This window comes from Salmo salar, chromosome ssa20 (genome assembly GCF_905237065.1).
Source record: "Salmo salar chromosome ssa20, Ssal_v3.1, whole genome shotgun sequence".
Lineage (NCBI taxonomy): Eukaryota > Metazoa > Chordata > Actinopteri > Salmoniformes > Salmonidae > Salmo > Salmo salar.
In genome coordinates this window covers 19,396,657-19,416,318 of record NC_059461.1, presented here as the reverse complement: position 1 = coordinate 19,416,318, position 19,662 = coordinate 19,396,657, and the positions used below count along the sequence as shown (strand labels likewise).

Sequence of the window (19,662 nt, the reverse complement as noted above, 5' to 3'; positions counted from 1 at the left end):
TTGTTGCTCCTAGACGTTTACACTCCACAATAACAGCACTTGACCAGGGCAGCTCTACCAAGGCAGAAATGTGATGAACTGACTTGTTGGAAAGGTGGCATCCTATGATGGTACCACGTTGAAAGACACTGAGCTCTTCAGTACGGGCCATTCTACTCCAATGTTTTGTCTATGGAGAATGCATGGTTGTGTGCTCGATTGTATAGACCTGTCAGCAACGGGTGTGGCTGAAATAGCTGAATCCACTAATTTGAAGATGTGTCCACATACATTTGGCCACGTTGTGTACAATCAATGCATTTTATGACCTCCAGGTTCCAGCATACTGTTTTTGTTGACTGACATGAAGTAGAGCGAATCCCTTTCCACACCCTTTTAGATTTGTCCAATGAACACGAACGCAGTGTACTGGCATATTACGTGTCGATGTTAGAGAGCTAGCCAAAATACAGTCCAGACATAATAACATATTTGTCGCAAAGCAGTATATTTGTAGATGTATTATATTGGGGAACGGTAGAGTTGTTATTCGTCGCAGAGAATACGTTAAACACAATGGACTTCTCTAGGAATGTGTTACTTTTTCTGAGTTCAAACGGTAAGAGATTCCCTTGATCAGCTGGCTAAGTTCGCTAGCAAGGCTAACAATAACTAGTTAGCTAGCTAGCTGATAGCCATCATTTGTTGAAATCATTTATCTTTTCCTGGAATTCATGATCAAACAGCCCTGAACAGTTAGCTGGGACCGACGGATTTCTTAAATCTCGAAATGTTGGGCTTTCTACAGAATGGTAACGAATTATTCGGAAACTGCTAACGAAAGCTAACTAGCAAGCAAGCAGCTATCATTGCCAATACTGAGTAGCTAGCTAGCTAATTTACATCGTTTTGTCATCCAGCTGAAATATCGTTAGCCTCTTCATATGTATGTCTTAGCAAACCTGCTGTCACCAATCTGTCAACTAATCTGGTGACATGACAAATCATAAGGCCAAAACAACGTATAAGGTAGCTACAGACAGTAGCATATCCTCATTCTGCATCTCTAATAGTTTTCGTGCTGATTGCCATGACTTACTCTCTGTTGTCTATTTCAGATTGAAAGAGGAATGACAATGACAGTACCCCTGCCTGTGAGAGGAGGCTACACTGGAATACAGCTGTTCTGGGACCCTGAACGACCACAGCCTGAGTGACCGAGCACTTGCATTGTGGAGCTTTTGGGGAGAGAACTAGTAGCAGGCAGTAAACTTGGGTAAAGACACACTAAGGCAAGGTGGAGATGTTTGCCAAATTGAAAAAGAAGATTGCTGAGGAGGCTGCCACAGCTCCCCGGACCGGTGTTCGCATGCCTCGCTCCTGCAGCAAAGAGTCCATTACGTCAGTGGGGGCAGACTCCGGGGATGATTTTGTAAGTACCAGTATTGTTACCTCACTGTCACACAGTCCATGCCAGTCATCTTCTGAACCCACTAAGAGTAGTTGGTCGTATGACATGAAACAAGGTTACCCAGGCTATTCTACAAGGAAGACATCAAGGGAGAAAATATGACTTATGGCCTCTACTTTGAATAGGCTTAAGTTTTGCACATATGAAATGTAACTAAAGGTAATTTATATCCTTTACACTCTTTCAATTCAACATAACTGATCTATAACATGATAGGCTTTCTCAGTGTTTTTAGAGATTGTGGCCCCTACCTGACACTAATGGCCCAGGCCCTCCATTAATGTTTCCCTCTGTGGCCAGATAAGAGCCCCAGGGACTGTCATGATGATGTAATTCACTACCATTTACATGTAGCATATCAAAATGCCCCTGCACCGCGATGTCAACAGTGCTGCATTCACACTTTGAGATGGATATCTACTATTGGCTTCATGAATATCAGCAAAAAAGTAGGCCTAATGTATAGGCAGTATGCAGAGCCAGGGAAAGAGCAGTGAAGCGATTTGCTGCATTTTGAAGTTTGGTGTAATTGTCTTTTTATATATGAGTCGACATTCTCTTGGATTATGATTTGGGTCAGTGAGTCAGCTAACCTGTTGTTATATGGTTAGGTGTGTCTGGAGATTGGCATCCAGAAGCCAGTGGATTCCATGGTCAAGTGTGTAAATGTACGATACCACCACTGTTTTGTCAATGATGACATGAATTCAGAAATATTCCCCATTTGTAGAGCAGATTAAAGGGATAGTTCAGGATTCGGCAATGAGGCCCGTTCTTTACTTACCCAGAGTCAGATGAAGTCTTGGACATCATTTTTATGTCTCTGCATGCAGTTTGAAGGAAGTTGCTAACTAGCGTTAGCGCAATTGCTAACTAGTTTTAGCGCAATGACTGGAAGTCTATGGAAACAGCAAGCATTCTAGCTGTTCCTGTAGACTTTGTCATTGCGCTAACATTAGTTAGCATTAGCTAGCAAAACGCAACTTTCTTCATACCGGAAGCAGATACATAAAAAGTAATTGCCAAAATCCCAAACTATCCCTTTAAGGCAAACCTGTGTAACATGAAGCCTGTTCACTTGACCACACATGACAAGTAGACACTAGAACAAACACACACAATGGTCCTTTTCTCTTTTTAAAGGAAGGTTGCTTAACATACTGAATGCTGAGACAATTCCGCTTAAATCTTTGAGGCTAATTAGTAGCCAATGTGATGGTGTTATTCCACATTGCACTGTTGTTTCAGACATGATATAACTTTCAGAATATCATTAGATACTGAATTGTGTTGATGTTATTGGAAAAGCATCAGAAGTGTTAATCAGTTCAGTTGGTTTTTTCTGTCCCCCCCTTCCACGTTTGACACTATGAATGGAGTGGCTGATCTTACACTGTCAGCCAGATCCAGTGTCTTGGGGCTGGTGTCTTTCCTTTCTCGTTTGCACCGTTTTGAATTATTTAAGTCATTGACTGACAGTAAGATCAAATCAACTGGTAGGCTATCCCTCATCAAATTTGTAGTGAAGTAAAATAAGGATGACATCAAATTTAGGTATAGGGCAATTTCCACAGAAAATTGAACAAAAACACATTTACACGAAGAGCAGTGCAAATGCAAAGTTTGGTAACAATGACGGTTTGCATCTGCACTGTTCTTCGAGTAAAATGTGATTTTGTAAAATGTTCACTGGAAATTGTTAAAAGTAGTCCTTGTGCATAGAGTTGCATGGTTTGTTTAACTTTTGAAGTAATTGTTTTTTTATTGTAATTGAGTCTCAGCATCATTCTGTTCCCATGGAATTGCCCTAAATACACTCATAGACATGAGTTGGGTACCTCTGATATGAAATATTATTTTGATATATCTTGTCAGTGGGATATTTCATAGACTCTACAACATCCACAATATATGTTTCTAGTACCTGCTGCCACATAACCATGGAAGCTCCAGTGTGACCTGCTGTGCTGATGAGGATCCTGTTCTCTGTGTTTGTGTTGACCTCCAGGCCTCTGATGGCAGTAGCTCCAGGGACGACCTCTCTTCCCAGATCCTCAGAAGGAATGATCAGATTCGCAAGCTGGAGGCCAAACTATCAGGTAAGACATGTCTGCATGGAACCAGTTTAATCAGAGTAGGATGAGGTGGTTGCACCCAGGCCTAGACACTCATCTAAGGTTAGTTTTGCGTTTACCCCAACAATAATTAAGGTTAGGTTTGGTGGTGGGTAAGCTGATTCTAGATCTGTGTCTAGTGTGCTTAGAGACAGCTTTTACCAAGAACACTACGTTCAGGTGAAAGGTCACATAACCAGCGGGTGTCTGGCTTCAGTCTCGACCTCTTGGCTTTTGTTCTTAACACCGCCCCTCACAAGTGGTATGATATGGTATCTTTTACAATGTTTCTTTATTCTTTACCACATTCCCATCTGGTGAACATTAAGAGCAAATGCCATGGCATTTAGTCTACCTTTTAGGTTCTGTGTTTTTTCTCCCAGATTAGTCTGATAGCTACTCCTCCCTTAGAGGTGGTGTGTGTGACCCCTTAGAAAAGGTTAAAGGTTGCACATCTTCACGCAGCCTCTTAACCAGGATGGTTTTCTCATCTAAGAAAATCATTGTTTTTTTTCCCCCTTCCATTTTTTTCTCAATCATGTTTTTATTTTATTCCTCCTCCTCCCCATGGCTTTTACCCTCATCCACCTGTCCCCCTTTCCTGTGTGTGTGTGTGTGTGTGTGTGTGTGTGTGTGTGTGTGTGTGTGTGTGTGTGTGTGTGTGTGTGTGTGTGTGTGTGTGTGTGTGTGTGTGTGTGTGTGTGTGTGTGTGTGTGTGTGTACGTGTTTGTTTTATGTGCTGTTGGTATTCCATCACCACACCTCCTGCCTCTAGACTACGCTGAGCAGCTCCGACTTATGCAGAAGACCAAGGACAAGCTTGAAATTGCATTAGAAAAACATCAGGATTGTACGTACCTTTATTCTCCAATCTCCTCCCATTTTGCGTTCTTTCTTTCTCTCATTTGTTTGTCTGCTGGCTGGGGTAATGGTCACCCAAAGCACTGTCAATCGATCAAGGAGGGGTTCAGAATCATATGCTGTCACTTCTATAGGTTTCCATATTAAAAAAAAATATATATATTGTTGAAACAAGGGACTTACATGCTTGTTGACATATAATTGTTTTTAAATGTTTGTGGCACTGTTTGGAAGTAGGTAAGTATTTCTGCTATGACAATTATGTGAGACAATATAAAACAGTGGACGGTTCATCAGTATGTAAATGTCTATTACTTCCCCTTTTTTGTAATAGTCAATGTTATAACAAACACCAATGTACTAACGTAACCTATAACAATAAAACATCTATACAAATAAGTCAATTTGGGAAGTCTGTGTTGGCCATGGTTAGATGCACTGCTTGCCTGCTTCTGGGAAACACCTAACTTGGCTTACTGGACACATTATATGGTCAATATTACTCTCACCCTTTCAAAGCTAGCAGCTACTAACCACTGACAAATCTACAACCTGCTGTTTCAATTGAGCCATCTTTGGCTCGCCAGTTCTATTGCTCATTCTTTCTCTCTCTCACTCTCTCGCTTTCTTTTACCATGCAGCCTCCATGAGGAAACTGCAGGACCAGAATGAGACTCACCAGACCAATAGAGCCAAAATGGCCGAAGGCATGGCTTTGGCCCTGGACAAGAAAGATCAGGTGAGCATCATATCCTTTGCACCACGAGGCATACGTCTGTGTGTGTTTATAGTTAGATTAATTCCTGTCTTTGTCTGTAGGAATGGATGGAAAGGATGTCTACGCTGGAGCAGGTACGCTAACATCTAACTAATATTCTAGGTTCGCATTCAGCCAGTCAGTCATTGCCTGTGTAGATAAGAGATCTCTTCTGTCTGGGGCCCCTCAGGAGAAGGCATCTCTGTCTGTGCGGCTAGAGGAGATGATGGAGCAGAGCCTTACTCTGTTCCAGAAGAGGGATGACCTGGACGAGCTGGATGGCTTCCAGCAGCAGGAGCTCGCCAAAGTCAAACACATGGTACGCACTACGGACAACAAGGTCCTACTGTCTAACTCTAACCCTAGTTTTATGCTTTATGTCTGTTTATTCTGATCCAAGCTGTAGCTATGTCGGCTAGCGATCCACCTTGGTTAAACACCACTTTGGTGGGAGCAAACGTGTTCCTATTACCCTAGACAATAATAGTAGTTAAACATTTGTTTTAGTGATGTCCTTTCTGTGGTGTCTCCTGTTTCGTTCTGGTAGTTACTGAGGAAGGAGGAGCAGCTGGGCCAGCGAGAGCTAGAGCTCCAGCAGAAGGAGACCCAGCTGCAGACGGCCAAGGAGGGTTTGGCCGAAGCCCAGGAGAAGCTGCGGGCTCTGGGAGAGGAGCATCAGGAAAGTTGCAGGCTCAACACCGAGCTGGAGATCGAAAGGTTAGGACAGGACACAGTGATTGCAAGATCTTTCTCCCCTAACCTCTTTAAAAAAATATATATATATATATATATATTTTAAAAATTGTATAAGGGAGAGTTTGTGTGCGAATTATCTTGAAGTTTGCCTGTTTTCTTCTGGGTTGCCTGAGGATTTGGTTGTTGTCTAACAGTACAGGTTTGTGTGTGTGTGGTCTCATTTAAGAAAGGAGCTGCTGGAGGTCAAGGAGGAGGCGGAGAAGAAGATTGCTGAGCTGGAGGGCAGAGGCCAGAACCTGCAGAAGGTCATCCAACAGGTGTCTGAGGACTTCCAGAAGGTTAGCCCTCTAACCCATAGATTCTTCCTTGAAAAATCATTTCACTCTATTGAAGTGGTACATATCTGTAATGACAGAATATGAATACAGTTAGATAAATGTGATAACAGTTTATGAAATGTTTCACATTGTAGCAATCTCTCTGTGTGTGTGTGTTCTCAGTCGCGGAGCACTGAAGCAGCTGTAGAGAAGTCTCTCCATACCTTACAAACTGATTACAATGCCCTGAAGCTGCAGCAACACAAGGTAAGACCAGATCACAATGTAACTCCTTATATGGGCAATCCCATATTTCTGGTTTCCAATTCTGCACAGTTTTTCCAGTAAATGTTTTTGTTTGGCATACATTTTAAAGTGAAAAATCGGAGTGTCAGCGTATTTCCGTTACCATGGAATTGCCCATATCTCACCCAGTAAGCGCTGTAATTGACCCATCCCTCTCTCTCCCTGTTGTGGTCCCCAGGCGGCAGTGACTGGTGAGGACAAGGACCGTGTGCTGCTGGACCTGCAGGAGAAGGTCTCCTCTCTGGAGAGACGTCTGCAGGGCAACCTGAGTGAAGACGAGCTCCTCCAGGAGCTGCTCAAAGAGGTAACTACAACAGTCAGCTAATCCTAAAGACAGAGGGACTCCTGTGGAATTGGTATAAGGAAAAGACCATAGAGAACCGTAAGTAAGCATTTCACTGTTAGTCCACATCTGTTGTTTTTTAAGAAGTAGGTGACGAATAAAATTAGATTTGAATGGTGATGCATTTCAAGTCAAGTTTATTTGTCATGTGGACAGAAACACATGGTGTACACGGTACAATGAAATGCTTACTCAACAGTACGACAACCATAAGAACCGAACCAATAATGAATACAAATAGAAGCTTAACCCTTGGCCTATATGGATAGGGCTAAATTGAAATGTTTCTTACAGAAGAAATATGAAATGCATAAGCACGGTAGCAATTGAAAGAGAGCAGTTAGAAGATTATGGGGAAATTATTAGACCAAAGTTCAGGACACAGCAGTTCACCTGACACAGCACATTGCACTGTTGATTTTATGTGCATTTTACATTTACTGTACTTTTTTGCCACATTTGTTGATAAGTAAATCTTAAAATATTCTGGATAAATTCAGTAACATAAGAATGTTCCTGGAAAATGTGGGGTAGGTGCAACATAAGACAAAATAATAACAAGGGTTTGAGTGAGAGGACTAACTGCTGTCTCCAAAGTGTGCACAGTTCCTAAGTCATTTCAATGTACTTTGATGACTCAAAGATGAGTCTTCACCTAGAAAGGTGTTTTTAGAGCTCTCCTAGCTGTGGCGTTGAGGAACTAGAGCGAACACACTCGTTTTGTTTGGAACACAGCCCTGCAGCCCCGCCTCACACAATTACTGTTGTTTACGAAATCCCAAAACGGTCCATTTATAAATCGCATTCTTTGTCAGGTGGGCATCATTTGAAAGGTTGTTCTATTGCCAACATGCCTAGCAAAGTTATAAAAAACGAACTTACAGTTAGGCTTTCACAAGGCAATTCAGAGAAACCGATCATAATTTTGGTGATCATAGAAAGGAATTGTGAGTGCATTCAGGTGCGTGTTCTGCGGCCAATTTCTTCCAGTTGCCCAATTAGCGTGAGGGATGGAGGCAACTACTGGTCCCATTCAGTGCTCAAGTTCAGAACAGCTGTCAGTCAAAACCCATAAAGCGCTTTGAAGCACAGAGCCTGAGCTCTGACGTCATTTATAGCATGTTACTGTTCAGCCACTTCCTTCCAATTTAGGCACTTACCAGTGTCCAAATCTGCCATTTTCAACCTGTATACGGGTACGAGTGTGAAGGGTTAATGGAGTAACAATAGAATAAACATTTAGCAGAAGTATAAATACAAGGAAGGCACTCAAACAAATGTAAAGTATAATATTTACACATGTGCCGGGGAAGTGGGATATGGAGATAGTTTTAGCAATAATAAATAAAGTCCAATAGGAACAGTCGTGGTGTGTATGCAGCGTGAGCGTGTATGCAGCGTGAGCGTGTATGCGTTTGTGCATATGGGTGTGTGAGTGCATGTGTGTGCTAAGGTGCAGAGAGTCAGTGCAGATGGTCAGTTCAAGTGTTGAGCAATCCTCGTCCCCCCCCCTGTGTGTTAATGTGTAGAAGTCCACTCTGGAGCAGATGCTGGAGGACACGAGAGTGGAGCTGCTGCAGGCACGCACCAACCATGCGGACACGGTTAGCTCACTGGAGACTCAGGTAAACAGCCCTCTACCTCTTCATCACAATGATATACTTCTTCACATGCAACTGGCTTAGATGCTTCATTGTTTAACAGCAACAAATGAACAATTGTATGAACACACATCTGGTAAGCATATTGTATCTGTACTCTCCCAGATATCCAGAATCAACCACAATGTAACTGAACTACAGAACCTGCTACGGCACAAAGACGACTCTTCTAAGAACTACAGAGAGAGAACGGACGAACAGGTAAGAGAACGGCACTGGTGGGAGAGAAGGATGTAAGCATTTGGGACCTGTGCTCTCTCTTCAGTCTTTCTTCTTGTGCTCTCACACACAGCCCCATGTTGCTCTCTGTCTTACAGATAGCAGGTCTGGAACAGCAGGTGCAGGAGAGCAACGAGAGGCTCAAGAACACTGAGCAGCAGATCACTGACAAGCAAGCACGTCTGGACAAACTGGTAAATATTTGTCCGATTGCGGTGAAAGATGCTCTACCACCACTGTAAATAAAGCTGAGGCTGGAGCAAATGCAGTTGAACCTCTTATTTATTTAGACTGATTAGACTTCTTTGTGTATCCTATGGGAGCCAGGGACACAGTTAATGTAAGCATGTGTGATGCTGAGACTGCCCTTTCCCCCTGTGGTCACCCCCAGCAGGCAGAGTGGAGTGTGGAGAGGGTCAGTCTGCAGCAGCAGGGCCAGGAGAGGGCAGGCTGGCTGGAGGAGCAGCTCACTGCACTGCAGACAGAGAAGGACACAGAGCACACCTCTGCCCAAGCTAGGATTGTGAGTTACTGTTGTCAGCTCTCACTTGATATGTAGATGTTGACATTTTAGTTCACTGAACTGTTCTCAGTGACATGTGCTGCATAGTTTTGTTGCCTGACTGTTAAGGTGCATTTTCACTTTGGTATTTGAACGTTTCGATGCAGATTTTGATCAGTTTATCCACTGGTCTCGGTGGATTGGTAATCTGTTGCCGTGTAATTTGATCTCGGCTACAGGGCTGGCATGGAACGGGACTCAAACAAGGCCATCAAATATGTATCTGTCGTTATTAGACTGTTCCTACACCCTCTTTCTGTTTTTCTTTCTTTAACATCCCTTTATCTGTGTTTCTCTGTCCCTATCCCACATTTCTCTCTCACCCACCCATCTCTGTTTCGTGTTTCCCAGCGTGAGTTGGAGGAGGCGAGAGGATGTCTGCTGAGAGGGAGGGATGAAGCTGACGTGGCTCTGAGGAGACGGGAAGAGGAGCTGGAGCAGGCTAGGGTCAGATACACTTCCTGCTTTATATTAGGCAGTCAGTTGAAAACAGGAAGTCACGGATTTCCTGATAAACAAACAAGAGTTTTAAGAAAAACATTTATTCAATTGCATTCCTGGGTCACTCCAGATTTGTTTTGCGTGCTGTGCCACTCCTTTCTATGAGAATAGCTACTGCATTACAACTTCAAACCATGGTCCTGTTGCCCGTACACACTGGGTAATGATGTCCCTGTATGTCACCCCAGTCAGAGCTGAGCAGCAGGCAGACGGTGAGTGTGGAGATAGCCATGGCTCTGGAGGACACCAGGAGACAGAAGGAGGAGCTCCAACTACAGGTCTGGAGAGACATCACACTTACATCATACATTTCTGTACTCTTTTAAATAACAAACAATATTCTCTACACTCTGTTGGAATGAGGTTTCCAAAACTTGCCAATGCTATTGGCTTAATCATACTCGGTCAGTTTGAGTGATCTGTTTTCAAATTCATGAATTCAGCTTGTCGATTGTGCTCATAAATAAATTGGACGTTCACTGTCTCCTTTTCCAGGTAGGACAGATGACGGTGTCACATCAAACAACATCGCAGGAACTGGCCCACGTCACTGAGCAGCTGAAGCAGAGAGAGGAGGAACTCCAAACACTTCGCAATGGTAAACACTTGATTTCTCTGTTGTCAGGTGCAATTTTCCTCTGTCTCCCATGCTATGTGAATTTAGAAGTTGTAGTGTTGACTTCATACCGTGTGGTGTCTGATGCTCCCTTCCACTGTGTTTGTGTTGCAGAGCTGCAGAGGGCCCAGAGCTCCCTGTCCCAGCTGCAGGAGGAGGGGGAGAGGCTGCGGGCATGGGCCCAGGAGAGGGAGGAGGAGAAGGACAGCCAGCTGGTCAGCCTGAGGCAGGAGCTCCTCACCCAGAACAAGCATCTGGACTCCTGCCAGTCACGGGTCAGAACACACAGCGGGCACAGCCATTAAGACACTTTAAACCTGTTCTTAATGTCCTCCTTAGCTTCCATACTGCACATAACTCAAGTCTGTCATTACAGATTGGACTTTTTGTATGTGTTTTCTGACTGTGCCTCTGTGTGTTTGTCTCAGGTGTCTGAGCTGGAGGTGGAGGTGGAGACCCTGACGTTGCAGCTGCAGACTCCAGAGGTGTGTGAACCGGACCAGAATGGGACCGTGACCGTGGACGACCTGGACCACATGCAGGAGGCCAACAGAGACCTGGAGCAGCAGCTTAGTGACAAGAACAAGGTCAGTACTGGACCAAACAAAAACCATGATCACCACACAGGCATGTTTGGATAATTACTCCTTGTCTGAAATATCTGGAGCAGGTCCATTTCAGTGTGTGTGCTGTTATTGATTGGATGGATGCCTGTTGCTTTACAGACCATTAAGCAGCTGCAGCAGAGGCTAGCCGAGCTGAAGAGGACCTTGCAGAAGGAGCTGGTGAGACATTCAGATACCTTTTAGTATGAGTATCCAATCTAAATCTAAATCCATTTTTTTGAATATGGTCCATGTGCTGAGCTTCGTGTGTGATGGTTTGTGCCTGTGTGTTCCTGTTGCAGAAGCTGAAACCTGAAACTGAGTTAGAGGAGAAGGAAAGGGCCCAGGAAGGGAGAGGAGAGAGGCAGGAGAGGCTAGACAGAACCTTTACAGAGCCTGCTGCATCCCCAGCCCCTGGCCCAAACACCACTGTCACCAACACTTCTGACCTCAATGACTCACGAGAGATCAACTTTGAGTACCTCAAACACGTGGTGCTAAAATTTATGTCGTCCAGAGAGGCTGAGGTGAGAGCAATCTACCTGGTCCCTGTTATCGTAGCTAGACCATCACACATATTGGACGTCTATGGTCTTGGCTGAAGTCTAAATCTCTCTCTTTCCCCCTCTCCTTCTGTCTCAGGCCTATCAGCTGATCAGAGCGGTGTCTGTGTTGCTGAACTTCACTGGTGAGGAAGAGGACATGTTAAAAGAGACGCTGGAGTACAAGGTGACTTCCTCCTTTCAGACATCTGTTCCCTGAAACTTCTGTGTCAAATGAATGGGCGTTATGGCCATACCACAGCCAGCGTGTATCAAATGAAATAGGCCATGACGCTATTTTTGTCCTCAATTGGCCACATTTCTTAAATGCACTTGCTATCTGTTGTTGATTTTTGAATACCTAAGCTGCATCCGGAGGAAAATTGTTATTTTTAGAGACTACAAAGCCAGTATGAGGGTTTGCGCACAGGCTAGAATAAAAGGCGGCCGGTGCGTGGGAGAGAAAATATCTGTAGAGTTCCAAAAGTACTCACACTCAAACCATGAAAAGGGAAAAACCCAAAGAGGCCGAGATCGAAAAATGGAATAATTAATTGAATCCATGCACCGAAGAATACAGAAGGTGGAAGTACTAATATGTTTCGGCCTTATGCCTTCATCGGTGCTGTACAAACACATGAAGAAGACACGGACTTAAGGCACCTGCTGTGTGTAACAGGTGCAAGCATATAGTTCATTAGAGACTGGCGAATAGGGAATCGATGCATGTTAACAAGGAATATATAGAAGAGTATCAAACATGGACAATTCATGTGTCATATAAAATTGGAAAGACAACAGTCTGGGCTACCATAGCTTTCAAGCACACATCACATATACAGTTGAGACAAGCACAGGGTGAAGCTGTAGTGCAGCACCCCTGGATGGAGAGCTAATTGTGGGGTTAAGGGCCTTGCTCAAGGGCCCAACGATATGGGAATGTCTTCAGGATGTGAACCCAGCAGCCCTCCAGTTGCCAGATGAATACCCTCCTATTTTTCCAGCGCCCGGGCCCTTCCCCAGTTGTAACTATAGTAATAGTCCAGTGATACATGTATTTCATTTGATATAATCGGAAAACATCGCTGTGTTTTTCAGATGTCCTGGTTTGGATCCAAGCCTTCTCCAAAGGGTATTGTTCGGCCGTCAGTTTCAGGGGCGCCTGCTCACTGGAGCTGAGGGGACAGAGAGAGGAAGAATTGTGGAGAGGACAGAGACACACACATTACTTTTATCATGTCCTTGCATGATGTCTCCCATCACTGTGGTAACCAACTGAACATTGTGAAGAGGACACTATATAAGCTTTAAAACGGTTTCTGATGTGACAGATTCCTATGTAGCTCTTCAATCTCTCCTTAGAAGGACATTGTTCTTGCTCTTCAAGAGGACAGAGAAGGGCTCCACAATGACTTGGAAAGTCAGTCTTGTTTTATGGTCTGTAAAAAAAGAAATTTAATGTTGGGGGTGATTTAATTTATAAGTAAAATGGTTAAAGCAGACATGGTATTGATAAATGTTAACCTTAAAGTGATACTTCGGGATTTTGGCATTTATCTACTTCCCCAGAGTCAGATTAACTCATGGATACCATTTTTATGTCTCTGCATCCAGTATGAAGGAAGTTAGAGGTACTGTAGTTTTGCGAGCCAATGCTAACCACCATTAGCACAATGACTGGAAGTATGTGGTATTTACTAGCATGCTAGCAGTTACCGTAAGCTTCCAGTCATTGCGCAAACGCTAGTTAGCAACTGCGCTAACGCTAAGTACTCCTTTAAGAGTAACCCTTCTCCCTCTTGGAATTAAGTTAACATAAGATCTTTGATGCACACAGTACAAGTATGTCTTACGGAATTCTCTAGGTGTTAAGAGTGGGGTCAGCACTACCAGACTGTCACGACTCTGTTTGACTAAGAAGATTATTTATGTCTCTATGTGCTCAAATGTCTCTGTTGGGAGTACATGATAATAATAACCTTAAGATTTAATAACCGCCAAGATTTCTGAAGGACCCTTCACAACAGTCTTTCATTTGGTTCTTTCCTATAACAATATTAATTACGGGGGGCTTATGTAGAAAAGTATCATGTTAGAATGAGGTTTGATGTGAGAGCCATACATCAATGGAAAAAGTTATGTAAAGAGGAGAGGAGTGACTCTTAATATAATGTTGATTAAGTAAATAATTATTGAACGATAAGAATTATCGGAGGATGTGCTCTACCTTTACCTGCCTTGTGTTTGTGTAAATGACATTCCATATGTCCTATTTATATATGAAAACTGTACATATTCATTGACAACTTTATAAATCACTGGATGTAAATTATTTTTGTTTGACCTCTTGCAGTATTTTACACCATGTATCTGTCTGTCCATGTTGCCAGTCTTGGCTTGACTCTCTGTCTCACTGTTCATTGGCATCCTGCAAGAAGTGACCCTTGTTTATGAGCTTACAATGTGAGGGCATTAATGTTGTACTGGAGGAAAGACCAATGAATACAGTATGCATGCCTTATACCAGAATGTGAACCAGGTGCAAGGCAGGAATACACCAGTCTGCACTCTTAATTCTACTCCCATATCATGCAGTGAGAAATCTCCATGTGTCTGGTGATGTTACAATACTGTAGCATTTTTTTGTCACATTCATCAGGTTTGTATAGTCAGTCAACCCTAGGGCTTTAAACTTTCTTAAAATGGACATGATCTACATTCAATGATAAAACACCACACTTCATTAACAGTGACCTGTTATCGAATAGTACCTGATATCACACAAGTTGAGAATTCTGTAAGGACTCCAGTGAGGGCTGCTTGAAAGCAATCTGCCTGAAGTAGTTTCATAGAACTACCAAATCACAGCACAGGTGACTATGACTCCACTGATCAATGTAATGCAAGGTCAATATCAAAAACCTGATGCTCTTTTGAACCTTGTTTGATTCCGCTATGTGTTCAACTCTGGTTTTTAACAAAAATAAATAAATAAATTACCACAGATTCTCTTCATTTGCATTTTAACAAGTGCTACCACTTAACTAAACAATTTTTGGTCTCAATTTATATTGTGAACATAAAGGTTTGTTTTCATAATTTTTCTCCAGGACAGTGTGAAATATTCATGATTCTAAGTAAAGCAGAGATGCAGCAGAACAAAGTCATTCCCAGCTGAATCCACTCAGTGGTGCTGTGGGCATTTCACCCATGCGCAACACAAAGAACGCCTCCGACCGGAAGATAGCTTTTGCGCGAACACGTTTTCGTTCTTTCTTTTCCTGTGGCAGCATCGACGGACATGGTGAGAGGCTCGTGGCTTTCGTTCAATTCAGGAAAATTGTCCTGCCTATTCCACATAAAACGACCACAGTTGATAACATCCATGAGGATGAGAATCTTATCTTGCCATATGTTTGTGATATTTCGAGAAAGGCCCTTCATTTGTCACCATAAAAACCGAACGCGAGCTAGCTGAACGCTATTAAGCTAACGTTGACAAGCTTGTTAGCTACTAGCAAATGCATGGATGGCTAATGTTAACTAGTTACGCGTTGGCGAGCTGTCAAACATGTCTCCTAACTACTTCCAAATGGAATGGTTGTTAGCTTGCTAACTAGCTACGGCAGTTAGCTATCAATTATTACACTACTTATCAAATTAATTATTTCGATATGTGTTGCCAATTAGAATACCTAGCGAGATTCATTAGCTATCAGCCCACGTTGACAGTACGTTAATTTCGCGAACTAACGTTACATGGGTAAGTTAACTAGTTCGTTAACTGTTAGCCAAATCGATTTTCAAAGCTTGTATCCCCGTTCTTTGTAAATCTTACAGGGCAAGATCAAGGCTAGAGACCTGCGGGGCAAGAAAAAGGAGGAGCTGCTCAAGCAGCTGGATGACCTGAAGGTTGAGTTGTCCCAGCTCCGCGTAGCCAAGGTTACTGGTGGAGCTGCCTCCAAGCTCTCCAAGATGTGAGTATTATTTGGACTGCAGAGATTATGCAGTGTCAGCTTGTCCTGAGTTGGCTGTTTATGGTGAAAGAATAAGTGGCTTCTCAGTTGTAATCTCTGAGTGAGGTGATGGTTATATAATTTTTATGTTATGCAGGGTTTAGATGCAATAGGGTTGTCAAAATGTCTCTTTCTGCTAAAATGTTGCGTTTTACTAAACCCATATTTTGATCTGTTTCCTCTAGTTGTGTCGTCCGCAAATCCATCGCCCGTGTTCTGACTGTCATCAACCAGACTCAGAAGGAGAACCTGAGGAAGTTCTACAAGGTAAGAGCAACCGCCCTCCATACCCACATATATTCAACAATTTAGTTTAACATATCTGATGACTGGTTAAAAGCAGCGGGCGGCTCTGACCACAGAGTATCTGCCAGCATTTTAGGTTTATTTCCCGATTTTACGTGTTGACTTGCCACCGTTTGTCGACACCCAACAGGTGATCTGCTGTACATGGTGTGGGTTATGGCATATTTTCTTAAATGTCAATCTTGACCGCAGTTAACCTCTATGGGCTAGGTGGGACGCTAGCGTGCCACCCGTGGTGCACTCCATCAACAGCAGGTGCATTTCAAGAGCGGCAAATTTGAATCCAAATAAATGTCAAAATTCAAATTTTTCAAACATACAACTATTTTACACCCTTTGAAAGATAAACATCTCCTTAATCTAACCACGTTTTACGATTTCAAAAAGGTTTTACGGCGAAAGCCTAAATTTAGAGTATGTTAGGACAGTACATTTACAAGAGTTGTGTGTAATGTTTTGTCAATTCAAAGACAGGGTCACCAAAACCATAAAACCAGCTAAAATGATGCACTAACCTTTTACAATCTCCATCAGATGACACTCCTAGGACATTATGTTAGACAATGCATGCATTTTTAGTTCTATCAAGTTCATATTTATATCCAAAAACAGCGTTTTACTATGGCATTGATGTTGAGGAAATCGTTTCCCTCCAATAACCGGCAGTCAAGTCAGCGTCACAAATTAAATAATTAAAATTAGAAAACATTGGTAAAATATTATATTGTCATTTAAAGAATTATAGATTTACATCTCTTGAACGCAATCAACTTGCCAGATTTAAAAATAACCTTACTGGGAAATCACACTTTGCAATAATCTGAGCACTGCGCCCAGAAAAATACGCGTTGCGATACAGACTAGATGTCATGTTGGGGAGATCTAAAATCGAAAATACTATGTAAATAATCCATTACCTTTGATTCTCTTCATCAGATGTCACTTCCAGGTATCACAGGTCCATAACGAATGTAGTTTTGTTCAAAAAAGCTCATCATTTATGTCCAAAAATCTCCGTCTTGTTAGCGCATGATCTAAGCCAGCCGGACTTCTCGTCATGAACGAGGGGAAAAAATATATTTACGTTCGTTCAAACATGTCAAACGTTGTATAGCATAAATCATTAGGGCCTTTTTTAACCAGAACATGAATAATATTCAAGGTGGACGAATGCATACTCTTTTATAACGTATTGGAATGAGGGTACCCAACATGAACTCGCGCGCCAGGTGTCTAATGGGCCATCATTGTTCCATGGCTCTTGTTCGGTCAGATCTCCCTCCAGAAGACTCAAAACACTTTGTAAAGGCTGGTGACATCTAGTGGAAGCAATAGGAAGTGCCAAAATATTCCTCAGCCCCTGTGTTTTTCAATGGGATAGGTTTAAAGGTAATACAACACATCAGGTATCCACTTCCTGTCAGAAAATGTCTCAGGGTTTTGCCTGCCAAATGAGTTCTGTTATACTCACAGACACCATTCAAACAGTTTTAGAAAATTTTGGGTGTTTTCTATCCATATGTAATAAGTATATGCATATTCTAGTTACTGGGTAGGAGTGGTAACCAGATTAAATCGGGTATGTTTTTTTTATCCAGCCGTGTCAATACTGCCCCCTAGCCCTAACAGGTTAAACATGCTGCAGATTAGTTTGTAAAGTGACCCATGTAAGCTCAATATTTCAGAACTAGGTTGAGTGCTAACCCTGACTATCAGACCTTGAATTTCCCGGCGGCGTGTGGCCGTCGATGTCCCCTTGTGTGGCCGTAATGCCCCCTAAAAAAATCCATGCCGTTGTGAACTTGAGCTGAAAATAATAATTCCCTTCTCCCGGCTGCCTATCACCGTGCTCCGAAGCACCTCTCACTCGCATGGCGCTCTCAAATTCTTATTAACCAATACCCGTCACGTGATCAAGTCCTTCACACAGGCATTGCAGCTCCAAAGTACTCTATAAGTGAAAACCGACATCAGGGATGCAACAGCACGTGTCCTTATCAAATTCTGATGGGCATATTTACTTTGTCAGCCAACAATATGATTAACCAACCAAAGGCACTAGCCTATGTCAATCTCCTATCCCCCATAGTACAACAGTTTACCTATTCTATTGGTCAGCTTGTTCTTCTGTGAGAAATATTTCAAATATACTCTGGGACAGTTGATGGATTCGAAAGATGGGGCGGCAGGCAGCCTAGTGGGTAGAGCGTTGGGCCAGTAACCGAAAAGTTTCTAATTCGAATCCCTGAGCTGACAAGGTAAATAAATATCTGTTGTTCTGCCCCTGAACAAGGCAGTTAACCCACTGTTCCTAGGCTGTCAATGTAAATAAGAATTTGTTCTTAACTGACTTGCCTTGTTAAATAAAGGTACAAATAAAAAGATCCCAAATGAATACAACCACTGTACATCAAACTTTTAAAGTAATGAGGCTGATTCAACAGGTCAGAACGTTTAGCTTAAAGTGTTGATAAACTATTAGGCTATTTCTTCACATAAGAGTGAGCAGTTTCATATAACAGATGAAAATATACTTAACTGTAGAAAGAGGGAAGCTCTAAAGATGCAAAAACAAGCAAAGGTTGTTAATGACTAGGATTGTGTCTTTGGCTGCTGGAGAAAGTAGGGGGAAAAAATTGAAATACTGGTTTCAATGGCATATGAGGAAGTGTTTATAAAAGAGTCCCCTTAACATTCCTATGGTCGGAACACATTAAGATATGCCTCATAAAATGACATGTCCAGGTTTTAAACTATGGTAAAATAGTTACAAAATGTTGGCTGCCTCCTATTGCAAGGAGTTACTAGCTGAACGAACAGTGCCTCAATTATGTGGACAGAATCAAGCCTTTAGATATTAATAATGATCCTACATATGTCAAATATTTTCAGGGGCGTCCATGCCTGCGCTGGTCTGGACATAACCTATGCACATTGGCTACAGCCTGTTATCACCTACACTGACATGTAGGCTATTTATGTACATTTACACACACTTGTTTTTCTTAACAGAATAACTATTGTTTTTCAAATCAATTTAATTGCATATTTTGGTTAATTGCCTTGGTTCCCTGTCAGATTGGTCACCTCTTGAGGGCCAAATGGCTCTGTCACTAAAATCACAAAATTCCAGGCCTCCTGACTATACAGCCCAGCTAAATGCTGAAGGCCAGTTTATAAGACCAGAATTGAAGAACAATGCAATAGCAACAGTCCTAATCTTGAGTTTTGTTCTGGTTATTTTTCTTACACATAACATGTAGTGACCATGTAGTGTTTATTGTAATTTGACTGTGAATGTCATGTTTCAGGGTAAGAAATATAAGCCCTTGGACCTGAGACCCAGGAAGACTCGTGCAATCCGCAGGAGACTCAACAAGCATGAGGAGACTCTCCGAACCAAGAAGATGCAGAGAAAGGATCGCCTGTATTCCATTCGCAAATTTGCTGTCAAGGCTTAAGGTCGTTTGTCTTGTACAAATAAATTGACTAAAAAGAGAAAGTATGTTGTCTTCTGTAAAGGGATGTCACTTAAAATGGTCTATGTGAGTGGGTGGAGTGTTAATTGCAAACATCTTCAGGGTAATTATTTGGTGAGACATTTTGCATCCGTAATATGCACTGATATTAGATATGGTATGCTGAGGATTCTGCTGTGGTTAGAAAAAAGGCTCTTAGTTGGAATTGGGACAACCTCAATGCCTTTGCTAAAATACTGATCTGAAGAATGTAGTATTTCATAGCAGGAATGTAATAACCAGTAAAGACCTGTGGGGTGTACGAGTACTGA

At 42.4% G+C, this 19,662-nt stretch overlaps 2 protein-coding genes across 4 annotated transcripts; both read left to right on the top strand.

Moving 5' to 3' along the window:
• The first annotated feature begins 354 nt into the window (after positions 1-354).
• Positions 355-14,552, top strand: LOC106579981 (golgin subfamily A member 1). Of its 3 annotated transcripts, none has more exons than XM_014160468.2 (24): positions 355-598; positions 1,098-1,411; positions 3,459-3,549; positions 4,340-4,414; positions 5,067-5,164; positions 5,245-5,277; positions 5,373-5,501; positions 5,730-5,899; positions 6,105-6,216; positions 6,379-6,462; positions 6,680-6,805; positions 8,392-8,469; positions 8,611-8,706; positions 8,823-8,918; positions 9,116-9,247; positions 9,638-9,733; positions 9,976-10,065; positions 10,283-10,385; positions 10,518-10,678; positions 10,832-10,990; positions 11,129-11,188; positions 11,311-11,535; positions 11,651-11,737; positions 12,649-14,552. In XM_014160468.2, exons 2-24 carry the CDS (start codon positions 1,283-1,285, stop codon positions 12,727-12,729), a joined length of 2,511 nt encoding a protein of 836 aa, XP_014015943.1. In that variant the 5' UTR covers positions 355-598; positions 1,098-1,282; the 3' UTR covers positions 12,730-14,552. The 3 variants fall into 3 exon arrangements, with proteins under 3 accessions (XP_014015943.1, XP_014015942.1, XP_014015944.1); XM_014160467.2 differs by having other exon boundaries at positions 8,374-8,469; XM_014160469.2 differs by lacking the exon at positions 4,340-4,414 and having other exon boundaries at positions 8,374-8,469.
• Positions 14,553-14,768: 216 nt separating this feature from the next.
• Positions 14,769-19,374, top strand: LOC106579982 (60S ribosomal protein L35). Its single transcript, XM_014160470.2, has 4 exons — positions 14,769-14,854; positions 15,391-15,527; positions 15,752-15,833; positions 19,184-19,374. The coding sequence occupies exons 1-4, from the start codon at positions 14,852-14,854 to the stop codon at positions 19,331-19,333; spliced, it is 372 nt and encodes a 123-aa protein (XP_014015945.1). The 5' UTR covers positions 14,769-14,851; the 3' UTR covers positions 19,334-19,374.
• Positions 19,375-19,662: the final 288 nt, after the last annotated feature.